The 18488-nt window shown below is 40.2% G+C and overlaps 1 protein-coding gene across 4 annotated transcripts in view; it reads left to right on the forward strand.

Annotated features, from left to right (window-relative positions):
* Positions 1-18488, forward strand: part of LOC119862732 — a 165502-nt gene that overhangs the window by 23716 nt on the left and 123298 nt on the right. For all 4 annotated transcript variants that reach the window (XM_043493431.1, XM_038419951.2, XM_043493430.1 and 1 more), the window contains exons 8-10: positions 148-275; positions 11091-11194; positions 15607-15772. In XM_043493431.1, the coding sequence (XP_043349366.1) occupies positions 148-275; positions 11091-11194; positions 15607-15772 (398 nt within the window). The remainder of the gene's footprint in view (positions 1-147; positions 276-11090; positions 11195-15606; positions 15773-18488) is intronic.

Raw genomic sequence — 18488 nt, forward strand, 5'->3', positions numbered from 1 at the left:
TACATACATATTAATTATCCCGCAGTAAAAACACACATTTTTTGGCAGTGAACACATAGCCTCAGAGCATAAGATTCCCTGGGATTTAGTGTTGGCCACAGAAAATATCGACTGCTGCATAGTTGGTTTTTTTCCATGTGTTTCCAGTGGACTCCAGTGATCTCTATGTGAGTAATATGCTATATGAAAGGGAAGAAAATGAGAGGCCGTCCACAGGAGAAGAGGTGGCTAAACTGGTGCGGAAGCTCTGCTTAGCACACAGCATGAGTTTTGAGGTAAGCCTTCTTTATACAACATCCACCTCATCTTCTTTAGTGGAATAACCAACCATTTGGTGCTATGATGTGTTTCACACAAGTAGTCCATGACTCCCAGAAAGGCAGGTTAATATCCTAATGTTGTTGTCCCTTTTAATCGTTCCATAGGAACAAAGCCTCAGTAGGAAGGGTGTGAACTCATCGGGGATTCAAGAGGCATAGGATGATCTTCTTATTTATTAAGATTAGGATTGTGGTAAGCATTGAGAGGTCCCAGGCAGAATCAGGGCTCCATTGTGCTAGGTACTATACAAACAGAGGAAAACGTGATCACTGCCCCTGGAAAACTTTCAATCTAAATTGAAACAAGGTATAGCAAAAAAGCGTAATAAACAATGGGAAGGAAGGAGGATATGGGTAACAGCAACAAGATTATATGGATGTGTGTCAGTTTTTGCACACATGGTTCCAAATAATTTGAAAGTATTTTTTTTTAAATAAAGAAAATCGCTACTCCTGACGGCTGCTCAAATCTACCCATTATTAACCTGCTGACTTTTTGCCGGATTCTGTTTCTACCCTGTCACAGGTTTCCTTTGTAGCTTTGGGCAAGTTACTCAAGCTTTCTGTGTCTCAATTATCCATCTGTAAAATAAGGCTCATAATATTTCCCTCCCTTAGTCCCCTGGAGAATTAATTATAGCTAGCATTAGTGAAGGGCTCGAATACTATGGTGGTGAGTGCCATTGTAAAGCTTGCTCATATATAGGATGAAATAGTGGTTGTTTCTTGCAGTGTAGTTGCCCAGTGCTTAATGTTTGTTTTCATCAGAGCATATACAGTGTTCAGGGTCATGATAAATACTTTTAAAATTGTTCCAGAATTATTCATGAGATGTAACAGGAAAGACTCTAATATCTATTCATAATTATAGCTCTAATGTAATCATATTACAATTGCTGGGTGAGATCATGCTAAATCACTTTAAAGCAATAGTGTAAAGGTGACCACAATTTCTTTTACTAGTTGCAAAATATCTGGTTTCCTATATCACACAGCTGGAAAATGATGAGTATCTATTTATTTAATATGCTGAATAGATTTTGGCCTAATTAATCCCTGGCATAACTCTTGCATTCATTTGAGCTACATCAGAGTTGAGATTTGGCTCAATTTGTCCCTATGAGAACTCTTTGGGGAGGCAGAGAGGAGAGAGAATGGTGTACTGTAGCTACCTTTCAAATCAGTTCAGTGTTTAGGATGTAAAAATTTATTCATTTATTTATTCTTAATTCTTTCCAAAATAAATATCTATTTAACTAACCATTTTAAAAAGCTGGAAAAATGTATGAGGTGCTACTTTATATGTAATAATTTTAAATGTCTCAGAGTTTCATTACTCTGTATTAATTTTAATAAAATAGGAGAGTGACACTTTCACATGGTATATAGCTGAGGACCCAAAGTGGAGTGTTTGGATTAGCAGTTAGCATTGTCATAAAGCACAGGCTGATGGGTTTGAGTACTGCTGGCATGATCTTGTGTTGAGATTCTCTTCTAGCCTCCAGAATTGAGATGAAAGATCCCTGTAAACAGATTTGTTAAATGCAAAGGATGTCTTGGGAGCCTCCTCTCACCATTTGCTGTCATACATCTTTGTTTTGGGGGGGGCAGGGAGAGGATGGCTTCACTCTCTTGCTCTGTTCATTATTCAGTCTAATTGTGTAACATAGGGACTAGGGTGATAAAGTAGTGTTGTGAAGGGCTTGATCCTTGAGGTCAATGGGAGTTTAGCCTAAGGTCTGTGTGATTTGTTGTTGCAATAATCCGGAGGGGCCCCGGTCAGGGATATAGGGCGTTGTCCGTAGGCACTGTCCATGCTTGAAGTCCAAGGAGGGTGGTTAATCTGACCCGTTACTTACGTTTCAATTACCATAAATATTATGGATCACATCCTGCTCTCAGCTGTGCTGGTGTAAAAGAGCCACTCCAGATTTACATCAGCACAGAGTGAGTGGAGAATTCGGCCCTGTCAGTCCAATACTGTAAAGCATGGATTTCAATGAGAGCTGCGGGTGCTTGATGCCTGACAGGACTGGGCCCACTTCCATGGGGCCTTAATCCGCTCAAGCCAGTCTAGCACACTTCAAGCAAAACTCTCTTGTCTCCAGTGAGGGAGTGTGGACCTCTCAGGCAATAATTAGTTCTGGTCAATGGTTAATGAGCTCAAAGGATGAGTATAGGTATTTGTTCAGTGTGGCATGAGACTTGGGGTTAAGGGATAGGGTTGGGGAGAGAGGTCACAGTCACAACTGGAACAGGGGGACTCCAAGTCAACCATGCTAAATTACAATCTCAGTAGTTACTCCTAGCCTACTAGGTGGCTCTAATTGTTTGACCCTTGAATCACAGGCCAGCAAAGGCCAGTGAGTATGAATAAGGCTAGGGAGAAGGAAGGAGGACTGCCTGGATCTTTGTTTGGCATGATAGAACGTTCTCTGAGTATTGGGTAGTTTGGCTGCCCCTTTAGCTGAACAGCCGGGAGCGAAATGTGACTAGCGGAGCTATAAAAGTAACCTCTCCTAGTAAATGAGTGATTAATTTTATATGTGTTGGACCTTGCAGAGGGAATGTGTGATGGCATTTAAGAACAGATTATGAGACTCTGTGTTGTTTGGAAAATGTCATAATACTGCCACATTGGACTCAAGAAGCTATTTCAAATAAGGTATGGAGTCTTTTTAAAATGCAGAATCTAGGAGAAAGTGTCCCCAAGGGAATGATAATAATAATAGTTTCCCCAGTAGCCGTTGAGTGTCATGTGTGTCTCCAAAAAGCTGACTTCTTGTATGGGAGGCTTGTTTTGTAAATTGCTAAGATTAGCACAAGTAGCTGTTGTCTGTTCAAATGCCCAAAAGAGAGTTAAATTATTCATAATATGCATGTCCCAACATTGGAGACAATTGGTTGTCAGCTGTTTTCACTGTTCCATGGGACTCCTTCTGTGTGACAAGAAGTTTGAAATGAGACCTGTATTATTCCCCCAGCCCCCTTTTTCTGTTTTTCATTCACCTCATTCCAACAAATAAAATATATCCTCTGGGCTAGGAAGAGAGTTATGGGAATGGCCATGGTGTTGTCTGGGAGACTTATTTCTTGGCATCCATGTGTTGCTTATTTGTCTCCCTATTGTCTGGCTCTGAATGAAGCAAGATTATGCATTTCATTCAGGAAACAAAAACAAGAATAAATAAATAGAGGAAAATCCCGCAAATCAGTGAAGAGTGCGAAGGAGGAGGGGGAAATTGTGTCACTTCCCAGGAAGCTGAGGGTTTTTAAAATGCCATTATGAGAATGGATTGAATTTCAATGTGGATGGAGATTAGCTAATGGACCGTTAATGAAACAAGCACAGAATAAAAAAAAAATCAAAGAAAGGAGAGAAGCAACTGTCACTTTCAGAGACGCTTGCCGTGAGACTCTGATGCAGCTTCTGCAGTGGCCTCCATTAACGTTGTGGTACCGGAGTGTAAGCCCTTGAGAACGCAGCCCTCTATTCACCAAAGTGGTGCAGCATGGGCAGTGGCACAGTTAGCTCCCTCCACCCCTAGCTCTGACCTGGATGGGTGACCTCTAGGATCAAGAGGTTAGTTTGTTCTCCATTCCCATTCATTCCTTGGCCTCACTCCTAAAGTGTTCAGAAAAGTTGCTAATTAGTACCAGTTTGGGTGGTGTCTATAGTGTGGACGCTTGTGTGCTGTGAGTTGGACTCACGGCTTTTGACTCTAGGGAGCAAAGCTGAATCCTTCCCGGTAACGTAAGTGTTGGAAAAGAAAAGATGATGGGGAGATAGTATAGATTGCTTTGCTTTTAGCAGCTACGACTGTTCCTTACCTCCTGGACCTGTCAGTACTTACTCTTAGTGTACAGTTGGCCTCAGTTATGAACAGAAAACGTCACATACCCTGAATGCTTAGAAGACAGAAATGGAACAAGTCTGTTAGGTCACCATGTCCCTCTCAATGCCAAGCCAGGACTGCACCCCACTAAACATCTACTGCTGTTTTGTCCAGTCTAGTTTTAAATATCCCAGGTGATTGGGCTTCTGCCACTTCCCAGGGGAGACTGTTTCACACTTTAATGGAGCCTACTGGCGAGCAGTATTTGCAGACCTTAGGTGGACTACTTTTGTATAGATCTAAATAATTCCTCTCCTTGCTTGATGTTTACATGATCCCCAATTCGTTGACAGTTATCATGCCTTCCCTTAGCTGTCACTTAGCAAAATGATTGCTTTTAAAATCTTCCATTGTAAGCCATCTCCTTCTCCCAGACATCAGCCAGTTTTGTTGCTTTTCTGTAAACTCCTTGGAGTTTGTCAATATCTCCTGGCAATGCCGTGCCCTGAAATGACTACAATATTCCAGGTGTTTGTGCATTCCAGCTGTTTAAGAGAGGGACCTTTACCCCAGCTTTTACATATGCCACCTAAAATTGCATTAGCTTTTTTTTACTACCCTACTGTGTTGTAAAGTTATGTTTCATTTGCTCTCTGTTCCCACTTCCAAGTCTCTAGGCATTAATACTTCCTAAGTTTCTCCTTCCCATTGAATATTGGTGGGTTGGATTATTCTCCCCTGAACAGAGATTAATCTGATTTTTCCAAGTGGAATCACATTTTGTTATTTTCAGGCACCTTTGTATTATTCCGCTGTACTCATTCGGGTTCACAGCTCCGCCCAGCTGAATATCTGCAAATTTCTTTACTCTTACTCCCTCTCCTAGATCTTTAATGAAAATACTAAATGAGACTGAGCCTAACAGTGATCCCTATGGCACCTCGCTAGGCATCTCCTTCAAGCTTTGGTGTAAATTATTAACCTGTATTTACTGTCCTGCTGGTTTTTAGTCTGAATCACATTTGTATCCCAGGCCATTTGAATTAATGTTATGAGTTGGACTGGCTGAAATTTTTTGTCTAAACTGTATTTTATCAGACTTTTTTTTTTTTAAATGAATGAATTTTTCCATGAAAAAGTACCTATGTTTTGTGAAAACCATACACTTTTTGGCTGAAAACTTTTGGTTTTAGATGAGAATTTTCAGTTTTTCAACATAGTCAGAATTTTCCACAAGAAAAGAGCCAAATTTTTCAACCAGCACTAGTTGAGAAAAAGTTTTCTGGAAACATGTTGGCAATACCCAAATCCATCTATTGCTTTCCCTTCTCCACCAATCCTTATTGCTCATGATTCCATTATCCTCTAGAAGTTTTATGAGTGGTTTTCCTATTTTACTTAGTTAGAAATTAATCATATACATGTGTAAAGCTCTAATATTTATCTATCTTAGGTACTTACATGACTCCCATTACCATAGTGATGGGAGGACAATCTTCAGTGTATTTATCCTCACAACTGTGAGTTAGGGAATTATTATTATCCACATTTTACAGATGAGAAATGGAGGCAGAGAGAGCCTAAATGACTTGCCAGAGGTTACACAGGAAGTCTGTGATAAAGCAGGGATTTGACTCCAGCTCTTCAGAAGTCCTAGGTTAACACCCAAACCAATGAACCATTCTCCCTCTCCATTGACACATCCATTGTGAATTCAACAGTATTGCGAGTGTTATAAATCAGCACTGAACTTGGCCCAGAAATATTCAAATATTCTTTCACTGCTTCACTACAGGATGCAATGGTCTTTTTTAACCTTGATGTTAGGTGGTATTGAGATGGGGTAGTCAGTTAAGCTGAAACCTTACTGAGGACCCTTCACTCAGCATTAAAAATGATTTGTTTTTCCTCTTACACACCACCTCAAGAAATTTTGTAATTCTAGCAAAAACATAAACAGTATTTCCCCCTCTTTGACAACATAAATATAAGCATGTATTTGAAATTGGGAAGTAATGTAATAAACTATGAACTGAAGAGGCGTTTAGTTTTTTCCAGATAAAAGTATTTTTGTTGACATTAAATACAAGCACTTACTCTGTTTAAAGCTTAATACCTTATTTGCTGCCAACTACCAGAGCTTATAAAGTCACAGGGGGTTCAGCTTGATTATTAGTGTATGGGTTTTATGCAAGTATGGTTTCCTTTTATCTGATATTATTAGCACGCTGCTTCTGAATTACATAGTTCCCTCTTCATTTTACTTACTTACTATTGAAAACTGAAGGTGTCTTAGATTTCTTTCTTAAATTGAACATGTGTTAGAAAAATATAACTTCCTTGAATTGAAGATGAGTGCTGAAATGAAGTGGAGTTGGTCTGTTGACGCCCCTACATTATCATTGCTTGGGGCATTTTTCCCAATCTCCTGACGTGCTTTCTTTAGACCCCAGTCATCAGCAATTCTTTCTTACTTTGATTGGACACTTTCATCCCTTTCCTTCTCTGTCTGACCTTTCTTTAGTTGTCACACATTTCCAGTCAGCTAAATCAGGGCCATAATAAGATTTAGCATTTAAACATATGCTTAATGTTAAGCCTGTGTGCGCTCCCATACCGTGTTCGTCAAAGAACTAATGCCCTGATTCAGCAAGGTATTTCAGGGTGTGCAAATCCCAATGAAGTCAATAGGACTTCAGCACCGTCTTAAAACTGTTATGTACTTGCCAAGTAGGGGTGGGATTAAACACATGCTTAAGTGCTTTGCTAAATTGGGGCCTATATAGTACATGTAGTTAAAGTTAAGATAGTGGGATACCGATATTAAAGATAGAAGAAAAGTTACAAGTCCTAGGTATTAGGCCCTGATCCAAAGCCCATTGAAATCTGTGGCAATTTTTCCATTGATTTCAATGGGCTTTGGATCAGGTCCTTTAGTTATTGCATTAGTTTAGAATTGAAACTGGGTAAAAGTTTCAAAAGTGTCTCAAAGACTTAGGAACCACAGTCCTATAGAAGGACAGTGGAGTTTAAACTCCTACAGGATTTATAAATGTTACCCATTATTTGTTATGTGTCCCTTTACAAAGAGCAAAATAAGTGTATTATTCAGTCTAAAATAACTAGTATTACAATAAAGGAAATAGCAACAAGGAAGAGACACAATAAAGCTTGGAAGAGAGAGCACAGTGTGTGTAGATGGGTGTATCTCCTTCTCACTGACTGCAGCACCTCTGAGAATAAAAAATGGCCACTCACATGCCCCAGTTAGGAGAGCATTTAAGTATTGTGCGTAAATCCATCTGTATTCAGCAAAGTACTTAAGTGCTTGAGTCCTATTGACGTTTTGTAGCTACAGTCAAGACTGCTAAAATGCATTAGACCAATTTGTGAACCCCTTACTCACACTGCTCAGCAGTTACTCACATAAGTTCTCCCGTTGACTTCAGTGAGGCTACTCACGTGAGTAGCTACTGGGTCATCACACTCATGCCTGTCGCTTGTACAGTAAACTTCTGACCCAGATTCTTACCAATGCTTTGGAAGAAGTCTATAGTATACTTGTCTGGATGTTGTGCTGGATACAGGATATCAATGACTCTCCTAAGTTTATAATGTTCAGGATTTGGTGGTTTCATTTTTGAAGGTGCCGGGAAAGATAATGCTGGAATTATCTTTTTCTTTTCTTTTTGTTGGTGTATTTTATTTTGGTAAGATTAATGTGTTATTGCTGAGCATAGTCCAGTTAGAACAAAAACATAAAGAGTAATACACACACACAGGTCTGTGAAAGTATTCTCAAAAAAATGTATATGGTAAGAGATTACTCCATCTGCTTACATAGTGCCAGCTTCTTTTTAATGAAAACCTCCTGGCAGGCTTTAATGAAAATCTAATTCTGGCATGGGATTATACCATGTTCTCGTTGCTCTTGGAAGCAGTTCTGGAGCTCTCATTTTCCACATAAATAGAAAGAACCATGTTTACTGAGGAGGCAGTTCTGTGTAGAAACCACTGCAAGTGTACAGGATCGCAGGAAATTTCAGGACAGCTAGAAGTTAGGGAGCCAAATTAGGTCTGCCCCGTTCTTTGGAGCTTTGATTTGGCAGAATTAAACCATTCTCTCTCTCTCTCTCTCTCTCTCTCTCTCTCTCTCTCTGTGTGTATATATATATATATATATATATATATACACACACACACACACACAAGACCCATAGTGATGTCTTTTGGGTAAGAATAATATTTTTACTTTACAGCCTTTCAAATCTGAAATGAATAATTTAAATGAATCAATTAAAGTGCAACACCAACTAAAGCTTGGACACCTTAAAATGTATGGTATGTTAAAAGAAACACACAAATCTCCAGGTGTAATAAAATATCATCCTAATCCTACAGGAGATCAAAAATACTTGGAATGAATAGGGTTTATCAAAATCAGAGGTATTATTGGTAAATAATTCCCTTCCCACCAGAGGACAGTCTGTGTGTGGTTAACAGGGAGTTTCAGATAATTGGGGTTTGGATAGATAAGACTCCTGTATAAAAATCAAAAGCACATTGTCTTTGTTGAGCATGCATAACTCTATTTACATTAAGTGAGCTGTGCGCAATATGTGGAGAATACAGACCTATGTTTGTTTAATGTGATTTCTTGATGCACAGTTTTCATTACTTTGACAGTTGTATGGTCTTTGAGGATTTGTTTTAGTGATTTCTAGCTTGGAGCATTTGTATGCGACAGCGGTACTGACATAAAAAAGGGGGACTAGCTCCGGTAAGCAGATGAAAAGAGAATCTACCACAAGTTTTTGTTTCAGAGAAAAGGTCTCCATTAAAGAAGGAGACAATCAATCACTTGTGAGTTTCCATAGTAAATCTCTACACAAAACTTGGAAAAAAATCAGAACAAGTGACTAGAACTGTACAGGAACCAGAATTTCCATTTTACAGGCAATTTAATTTTTAGATGTTTTTCTAAACTAAATTTAATCAAAATTGAGATGTTCCCCTGGAAAGATTCGATTTTGAAGACATCGTATTTCCTGATGGAAAAGTGTTCCATCAAAAAAAAATTTGACCAGCTCTAAAAGTGATCATGAGAACGACAGCGAAACATTTGCTTTTCTCCAAGTGTATCCATCTTAAAATATCACAGTTGAGTATTGGCCAAGATGAGCAGGTAGATTCCAAAATAAGTCTCATAAGGAGTAAGCATGGAATGAAGAGTACTAAAAAACTTTACCTGGAAAATGTTGTCTTAAGAGTGGAACTCGCCGCATCCTGAAGGAGGCACCTGACTGGGGAAAGAAACTATGGTCAAGGAATAGATGCTAGACCTGCAACAAACAAGCCCATAATTAGATACAAGATACTTGACTACGGTGGTGAGGCAAGGGAGTCGCAGCCCAGGGACACTGTGGGTGCTAGGCAGGGGACGCGGCTGCTTGGAGGGACGGGGGGGCATTGCAGCTCAGGGGCCTCCGCACTGCCCCAAGCCCCAGTTCTGTAACTCCCATTGGCTGGGGACTGCAGCTAATGGGAGCTGCGGGAGTGGTGCCTGCAGGTGGAGGTAGGAGCTGAGGGAGGGGAGTTGCTGTTGCCCTTCCGGGGACACCCCCCACCCCCAGTAAGTACCGCCCCAGACCCCAACCTCCAGCCCTGAGTCCCCCCCACACCCAAACTACTCCTGCTGGGGAGTGGGGGTGCCTAAGACTTCCTGAGCAGCAGTTGGTATGCCTGGCCCAGGGTCTGCCTGAGCTGCTCAATTGGCCCCCGGAACAGGCACACAGGCCTCTGCAGATGTCAGGGAGGTCACGGAAAGTCACAGAATCCATGACCTTGGTGACAAACATGGAGCTTTAACTATGACCATTCCTGGAAGGGATGGCTGTTTGCAAAAACTGGCCAACTGCACAAGATCTGCTTGTTTGGTTAAGCTTGTTTCCAACATTGGGCTTTAGAGAATGAAAGTTAGCACTAATAGTGCATTATACATCCAAAGGGGCCTTGGGAAGAGCAGCCCTTCACTCTTTATCAGTGTATCATGGACTTACACAATCTAGTACAGTCACTCTGCTTTTCAGTGCCTTCTTGGAAATAGAACGCTTGATTTAGTTCCAAGCCAGCGTTCTTTTCCTCCAGCTACATGTACATTGATGTGGCAATGAACTAAATACTAGAAGAGGCACTGTTCAATTTAGGCCCAAATTTTAATGTTTTAAAATAAATTGACATGAAATAAATTCTCTCAGCTTTGCATGTGTTATTTCACAGAGGGGAGATGTAACCATTAATAAATCACTAAGATAAATGATGTTTTGCATAAGTGCTAGGTATCATATAATATTATACTTTGTTATTGTGTTGTTTGTATTGTAGTAATGCCTAGGAGCCGCAGTCATGCAGCAGCACCCTGTTGTGCAGGGTGCTGTGTGCTAGATGTAGCTGCTGTATCTAAGAGCTCTGTGTAGTTCAAAAGCTTCTCTCTCACACCAACAGAAATTTGTCCAATAAAGGATATTACCTCACTCATCTTGTCCCTCTAATATCCTGGGACCAAAACTGCTATAAGAACACTGTAAACAGGTGCCGTTCAAACGCAGAACAAAAAGATGGTCCCTGCTCTAAATTATATTCAGTTACACTGTCATTGATTTGTATTGCAGTAGTGCCTTAAGACCCCTAACTAAGATTTGGACCCCATTGTGGTAGGGACTTTGCAGACAATTAGAAACAGTCTCTTTCCTGAAGAGATTACAATCTAAATAGAAAAGACAGACCAAAAGAGAGGCAGAAACACAGAACGGGGTAGCCAAAGATGACACTGCAGGCTCAGTGGCTAAGCTAAATCCTACTCCAGTGCCCTATCCACTGAACCATGCTTCCTCTATAACTATTATATAACCTGTACCTTGTCCTTTATTTCTAGACTGCAGACCTCTTCATGACTCTGGTGTTTGAGCTTCGAAGTCTCTCTGCTGACACTTTAATAGGCCTTTGGCTTAGATCTTCATTTAAATGCAGGGACAACTGGTAAGATCCCTTTAACAGTGATCAGCTGTATTCTTTTAAGGCAAAGAAATGTATTTCCTTTACCTTTATTTTGATCATATCATACGCCAGAATAGTTGTGTTAATTTCTGCTCTGCTCTACTGTGAGTCTCATTTCAATGACCAAAAGATGATGTTCCCCTTCAAGCATGCATCTCAATAACTTTCCAAAGTATGTATCAGAATGTCTTCAAGCAATTCCAAGACCCACTTCTCACAAAGCCAGATGATTTCTGTGACAGAATATAGTGGTAAGTTCACAAGAAGACTTGCATAGCTATCCAAAAGAAAGGAATCTGCTGGCTCATATTTGAAATAAGCTTCTCAAACGGTCAGTGGCAAAGCCCTGTCTTGGGTTCACAGGTATGTGTTTTGAGATGTGCTTTCAGACAGGATCAATGGTCTTGTAGTTAAGATGCTGGATTGGGATTCAGAAGATCTGGATTCTGTGACCAGTTTTTCTACAAACTCTCTGGACTCCTTGGTCAAGTCCCTTGATCTCTCTGGGCCTCAATTCTCCATCTGTAAAACAGGCATATCAATGCTTCCTTTCTCCCATTCTTTGTGACTTGTCTGTTTAGACTGTAAGTGCTTCGGGGCAGGGAAGATCTCTTACAATGTGTTTTTTGGAGTGACCTGAACAGTGGGGGCCCCCATCTCTGTTGGGGCCTTTAGATGCTGCTGTAATATAAATGATAACCATGGTAGTATCTCCTATGAGGCATCCGATGAAGTGAGATGTAGCTCACGAAAGTTTATGCTCAAATAAATTTGTGAGTCTCTAAGGTGCCACAAGTACTCCTTTTCTTTTTGCGAATACAGACTAACACGGCTGCTACTCTGAAACCTGTTCTATGAGTGGAACACTATACAGCCCCTGCTTATATTTTGCCACCTAGCAGGTCTGATTCTCTTCTCTTCCAAGGCCAGAGCGGACCATTGAGATAATCTAAACTGACCTGTATAACAGAGGCCATAGAACTTCCTAGAGCAGATCTTTTTAGAAAAACATCCAATCTTGATTTTAAAATTGTCAGGGATAGAGAATCCACCATGACCTTTGGTAAATTGTTCAATGGTTAATTACTCTCACTGTTAAAAATATATGCCTTACTTCCAGTCTGAATTTGTCTAGCTTCATTTTCCAGCTACTTGATCGTGTTCTACCTTTCTCTGCTAGATTGCAGAGTCCATTATTAAATATTTATTTCCTAGGTGGGTACTTAAATACTAATTAATTCATCCCTTAGCCTTCTTTGTTAAGCTAGATAGAGTGAACTCCTTGAGTCCATCACTATAAGGCATGTTTTCTAATCCTTTAATCATTCTTGTGGCTCTTCTCTTCACGCTCTCCAATATATCAACATCCTTCTTATAGTGTGGACACCAGAACTGAACACAGTATTTCAGCAGCATTTTGCACCAGTGTCAAATACAGAGGTAAAATAATCTCTCTGTTCCTACTCATAATAATCTCTCTGTTCCCTTGCTACGCACCCCAGGATTGCATTAGCCCTTTTGGCCACAGCATCACACTGGGGGTTCATGTTCAGCTGATTATCCACCACAATCTGCAAATCTTCTTCAGAATCACTGTTTTCCAGGTAGAGTCCCCCATCCTGTGTGCATGGCCTACATTCTTTGTTCCTAGATTAATACATTTACATTTAGCGGTATTAAAACACACATTGTTTGCTTGCGCCCAGCTTACCAAGCGATCCAGTTCACTCTGAATCAGTGACCTCTGACGTCTTTATTATTTACCACTCCCCCAATTTTTGTGTCATCTGCAAACTTGATCAGTATTAAACTGGTATAACTCCACTGCCTCTAATGGTGTTGACTTACACCAGTGGAGGTGAAAAGAGACTCAGGCCCACAGAGTCAAAGTCAGCACAGCTGTATGAATGTAAAGAGGCAAGAATTTGGCCCAGAAATCTAGAGGGCATGGGTGTATTAAATTGAATTAAATACAGTAAATGAGTCCATTAAAAACAGTACAAATAGTATGGGAAGAGGGAGCATGTAGAAGAGGATTTCTGTTTCTGTTTCAAGGGTGTTTTATGTGTATCTTTTACAGTTCCCAATTTGATGTGTTTGGTATTTAATGCCAGTGCTGATAAAAGTGGCCACTGTTAATGGTATCTGTGTAAAGCCTTTTCCACTAGAAATGCCCTATCAGTGCTGGTCATTGATCCAGCACAGTGTGCAGAGTTGCCTTCTCTGTCCACTTCCTCGCAAAGAGAATTTTCCAGCCATTCCAGGAACAATACCAATGGGAAGCTCAGGTCATGCTTCCACCATCTGGATGTAAATCAAGATTTATGTTGTTAGGCACCTACCATAATGGAAAAATATGGAAAATTGCGGTAGGGAAAATCCCGCTGGGAACATTATGAACTTTCCAATGTGGAATGAATTAAAAGTGGCAGCTGCTCCTGATGTGCTTCATTAGAGAAACAAATCTTGATTGATGTTCACCAAAGCTGATGTGTTCAATTTGTTTTACATCCATCTATGTCTGTTCCCAGATTAACAGTGCCAATTGTGCAGGAAATGTGATTGGTGGAGTGGAGGATGGGATATTTCTGTGTGTGTTTAAGGGTTTCCCTAGACACTGGGAGTCCAGCTATTTTTGTTCAGTTCTCTGGGAGTGTTGTGTTTCTAAAACATTGTCTCAGTCTTGACATTTTTGCATGCCCAAACAAGTCATTTTTGTTTCAATTTTTATGCATCTTGTCCAGCTATTCCTCTTTAGTTAGTATAAATCAAACAATCTGGAAATTATTCATACGTGTTGGTTGGAATCAGGGCAAGGAGAATCCTACCTTGGTGAAATCAGAATACCTGGACATTGTCAAATGATTATTGTTGTGGGCACATTAAAAGGTTCTGAGGTTTGGTGTAACTCAAGATAAGTACCAAACAGATGCTTAACCCAACAGGATCAAACCTTTTGAGGCTGCAAAATTGGTCTGGAGGAGACCTTATTAAAAAAAAAAAAAAATTTCTTATGAGATTTCTGCCACTTCTTTCCTTCAGTCCCACCAGAAATACCATGACAATAGCAGAGGAAGGTGAAAAAGAAAAGTAATTTTAAAAGTGAACAGAACTTTTGGATTATTTTTTGCAAAAGTTTTGGTCTTTTCTTAACTGATCCAAACCAGTTTGCCTAACCCTAAAATTATATCCTTCCTAATGGAATGTTCTTTCACCAACAATGCTGATTGCATGCAAAGAAGGTCAAAAATCCCTTTCTAGCCTTTCCAGAGCTGACTAAAAAAACCCTCAACCAATGTCCACAAAAATGTGGTTGAAAATGCTGACCCAGTTTTGATTGAAGAAACTTTTAGATGGAAATTATTTCCTTGATATAATCTAGAGTTGGGCCTCACTCACAACATTTAGATCAAGGTCCAAACATCTCTAATGTTGGGGATGGTTCAGATCTGAGGGTTTGGATCGTTGATAAGGCTTAGTTCTATGCTATTTTGGTCAATTAGTTGGTCCTTCAACTTCAGTAAGAGTGGGATCAGGCCTATAATCTTATTTTTCTTCTTCCTTCCGACAATGTGGGCTTTCTTAACAAATACAAGTAAATATATTGAGAACTGCAAGCATAGAAACAGGCATTTAATGTGCTTTCAGGCCAAAATATTATCTAGCTTAGACTAAATTTTCTGTACAGCTGCTCTGGATTTGTAACAATGATTCATGCTTCACTTGACACAAACATGAAAAATTGGCAATAACTCTACATTAGTTATAAGAAAAACCCTAAATAACTTAATTTCTCTCATGCTGACAAATAGCTACATTATTCTTCAGATAACTGTAGGTCATCTTCTGCCGATAGTAGTCTAAGGCTTTATCTACATGGGAAAGTCTTACCAATTATACCAGTATAGCTACACCAGTATAGCCCCCTGTGTGGACATTCTTCTTCTGCTATATAAATGCCTTTTTTCAGTTTAGCAATAAACACCTTCCCAAGTGATATAATTCTGAACTGCAGACATAAATGACTAAGATTTGAGACATTTCAGTTTTTAGGTGCCCAATTTGAGACATCTTAGAGGAATCTATTTTTGAGAGAGGGACGCTAAGACCTTTCTTGAAAATCAAGTCCCTTGAGAAGACAAAAAACTTGGGATGCCCAGAATCACTAGCCACATTTGAAAATCTTGGCCTAGGAGGTCCAGTGCTGCACCCACTGAAATCCATGCCAAACCTCCCAGTGACTTTTGTAGGATCAGGATATGCCCCTCAGTTTTTTAGTGGGCTTTTATTTCCATTGAAGCAACCTCAGTCTCAGGAAGACAGAAGGCAAATATTCTTTGACTCTGAGGTACTTCAGTTCATGTAGGTTTTGACGTTTTTCTGTTGTGTTTCAGGCAGCCGCTAGTAGATGCTCTCCCATCGTGCGCTACAGAGGCCTGTGTTGTCCTGATGAAAGAAATTATTGTTGCAAAAGAAGTGGAGGAGGACAAAATGGAATCTTTCCTTTGGTCATTGTCATTCATTCCTGAGCCCACCACAGGCATGATCAACTCTCTTGCTGTGAGCAAACAATTTTTTCTTTTTATCATTAAAACCATCTGGTTCCTAGCCCTGGCATTTAGACTATTAGTCTCACTCACACTCAGATTTACACGAAACTCTGCTTCTAGAGGTGATTTTAGTGATGTGTTCTGGGAGTGGACTGAAACTACCAGCTCGTTTCATGTAAGACTCCAACAGAGGGTGCAAAGAGCCTTTAGTTACTGGCATTTGATTTGAACCGCCAGCATAGTCATAGAAGGGAAGAGACTGAACTGGCTCCTCGTGGGTGCTCTCTGTGGGTCAAGGTAGAGGTTCAAAGGCAGGACAGTGTGAGGAAGCTGCTACTCTTGCAGGTTCTGCTGTCCCTATTTTTTGGATAGAGGGCTTCATTCTCCAGTGCTGTCAATTCAGCACCTTTTCTTGAGTATTATAATGAACACCCACAGACATTCCAGGCTCACAGCTACTTTTCAGATTTTGGCTTATTAGTTGATTACATGTGCTGAGTATTCACATTTTTACGGTGTGGTTTTCCCCTAAGGTAATATGTAATACAGTCCCTATGTGGATTACCATGTACACCACACATTTCAGCTCAGAATGGCATTTGTCACCTTTCATGTATCATTTTCCAAGTTTTGGAGGAAAGGATACAGGGAATTTTACATACACCCTAAAGGGCTCTAATGCTCTATGGTTTTTACATTTGCACAGTGCCCACTTCTTTGGGCTTCACTTTCTGCAGGACATTATTATTGAAACTGCTGTAAATGGGCTTTTTTTTAGTGACGGGACGGCCTCAAAAGATTTGGTTCAGTTTGTGTGCTTCTCTGAAGAAGTAACCACATTTCTTGGGTATGCAAAATTGAGCTCAGGATTGAATTAAAAATTGAGCAAACTGGCAATGTGTTTGCAATATTCCAAGTACTTCCTACATCTGTGCAGACTGGAATGAGCAACCTGCCTTGTAATATTTCTACTCTGGGATCATGAATAGAGATGGGTGTCTGTAAAAAGGAGAAAGCTATTGCAGCAATTCTCACTTAGTTTCCTCTGCCTCAGCAGCATTACTTGTGATTTGGTTTTTTTAGTGACTGGAAAACAAGGTAATAAGACTGCTAGATAAAATAAATAATAGACCAAATTCTGACCAAGGTACAAAATGTCCCAAACTTATCTATGGAAAAATGGCCATTCTTCCACAGCCCCTGCAATGAACAGGGGACCAAGTGTAGGAAGGGAAGCAATGGGGCATGTTATACCTTTAGCATTTCTTGCTGGCTAACATTTTTTCCTGACTCATTTATTTGGTACACAAAAGTCCCATGGGAATTATTCCAGTTTTCCGCTATAATAAATCCCAAATACCCTGGTGGAGAAAGCAACATCAAAGCCAGATGGAGCATGTGGAGGCAGACAGGAAAAGTTGCACAGATTCTTTTGCCCACAGCCAGCATCAGACCAAAGTGTAGAAATTACAGGCTGCTCCTGGTTGGGGTACCCTGGAAACTGGCTCTATGTGTGTGTGTTGTATCTCATAGCCACTGAAGGGAGAAAGGAGGGAAATTCTATTTCTTGCCTTTAATGGGGTAGAGAAGCCTAATGATTCAGGAGGCAATGTCGCTAACTCATGGCAGAATCTTCTTGCTGGATTTATGCAGGGGGATTGTGAATGTCTGACATATCTGTGCCCAGTGAGTGAGAACTTGGGCCTGGTACATTCTTCCTGAGGTTGTCCTGTTCCATTTCAGGTGCGGATAGCTTAATAGCTACTTCTGTAGTTGACTGTGTTTGAGAAGCCTGAGTTAACTTTGAGGGAAAGTCAGCAATTGCAAATTATTTTTAAACAGTAAAATAACTGCCTGGGTCTATTTGGCTTGGCAGCAAAGGGCCCACTTATTGGTCAGACTCATGAAGAATCATTCTCACAACTTGCTGTTCTCTATCAAACAATTACAGGCCAGAATAATAAAGTGACAGCTGCCAGAGCTTTGAAGGTTTTCCAGAATTCCTACTTCAGATCATTCATATCCAGCTCATTTAGTCTTCTGGGTCATTGCTTAAATTATGGGATTTTCAACAATATTGAAAATATTTACTTTTTTTATATATTTTTACTTTTTTTTTAATATTTACAACCATATTTACTTCAGGGTGTATGGAAATATGGGGTTTGACTACAGCTTTATGGGACAAATAGAAACATATTTTGTGTCTTGGACCCACTTAGCTTCCAGTGCTCCTCTTCTCCAAAATGCCTGTAGTTGAGAAATGTTTACAATTCATGGCAAGTTTGTGCAGTGGGAAAGAATTTGCTAATGATTATGGAATACAAACAGTTCAGAGTAGGTTCCCATGTAAACATATGGGCTCTGTTCCTGAAAACACATGTGTCTCTTTACTCATATAAGTACTCACATTGAAATTTATTGTATGGTACGTTAAAATATTGACTGATGTGCATGAAATGAACAGCTCTGGTAGATGCACATAAATTCATTACACACTGACCTCCATAAAGAGATGAGGTTGAATTTGTTAGTGTCCTTAGAATGCTAGGACTACAACTTTCTATGCAAAGTCTCCCTCCCTCAGCAGTAGCTTTTTTTCTGTCTTTTGCTTGCTCCTGCCGTTCCCCCCCCCCCGATGCTTTTCCTGCTCCATTTCTTCTTCCTCTGTTCACCCTCTCCACCTGCTCTTTCTCTCCTTTCCTCCCAGGATTCTTACGGCTGCT

This window comes from Dermochelys coriacea, chromosome 10, assembly GCF_009764565.3.
Source record: "Dermochelys coriacea isolate rDerCor1 chromosome 10, rDerCor1.pri.v4, whole genome shotgun sequence".
Lineage (NCBI taxonomy): Eukaryota > Metazoa > Chordata > Testudines > Dermochelyidae > Dermochelys > Dermochelys coriacea.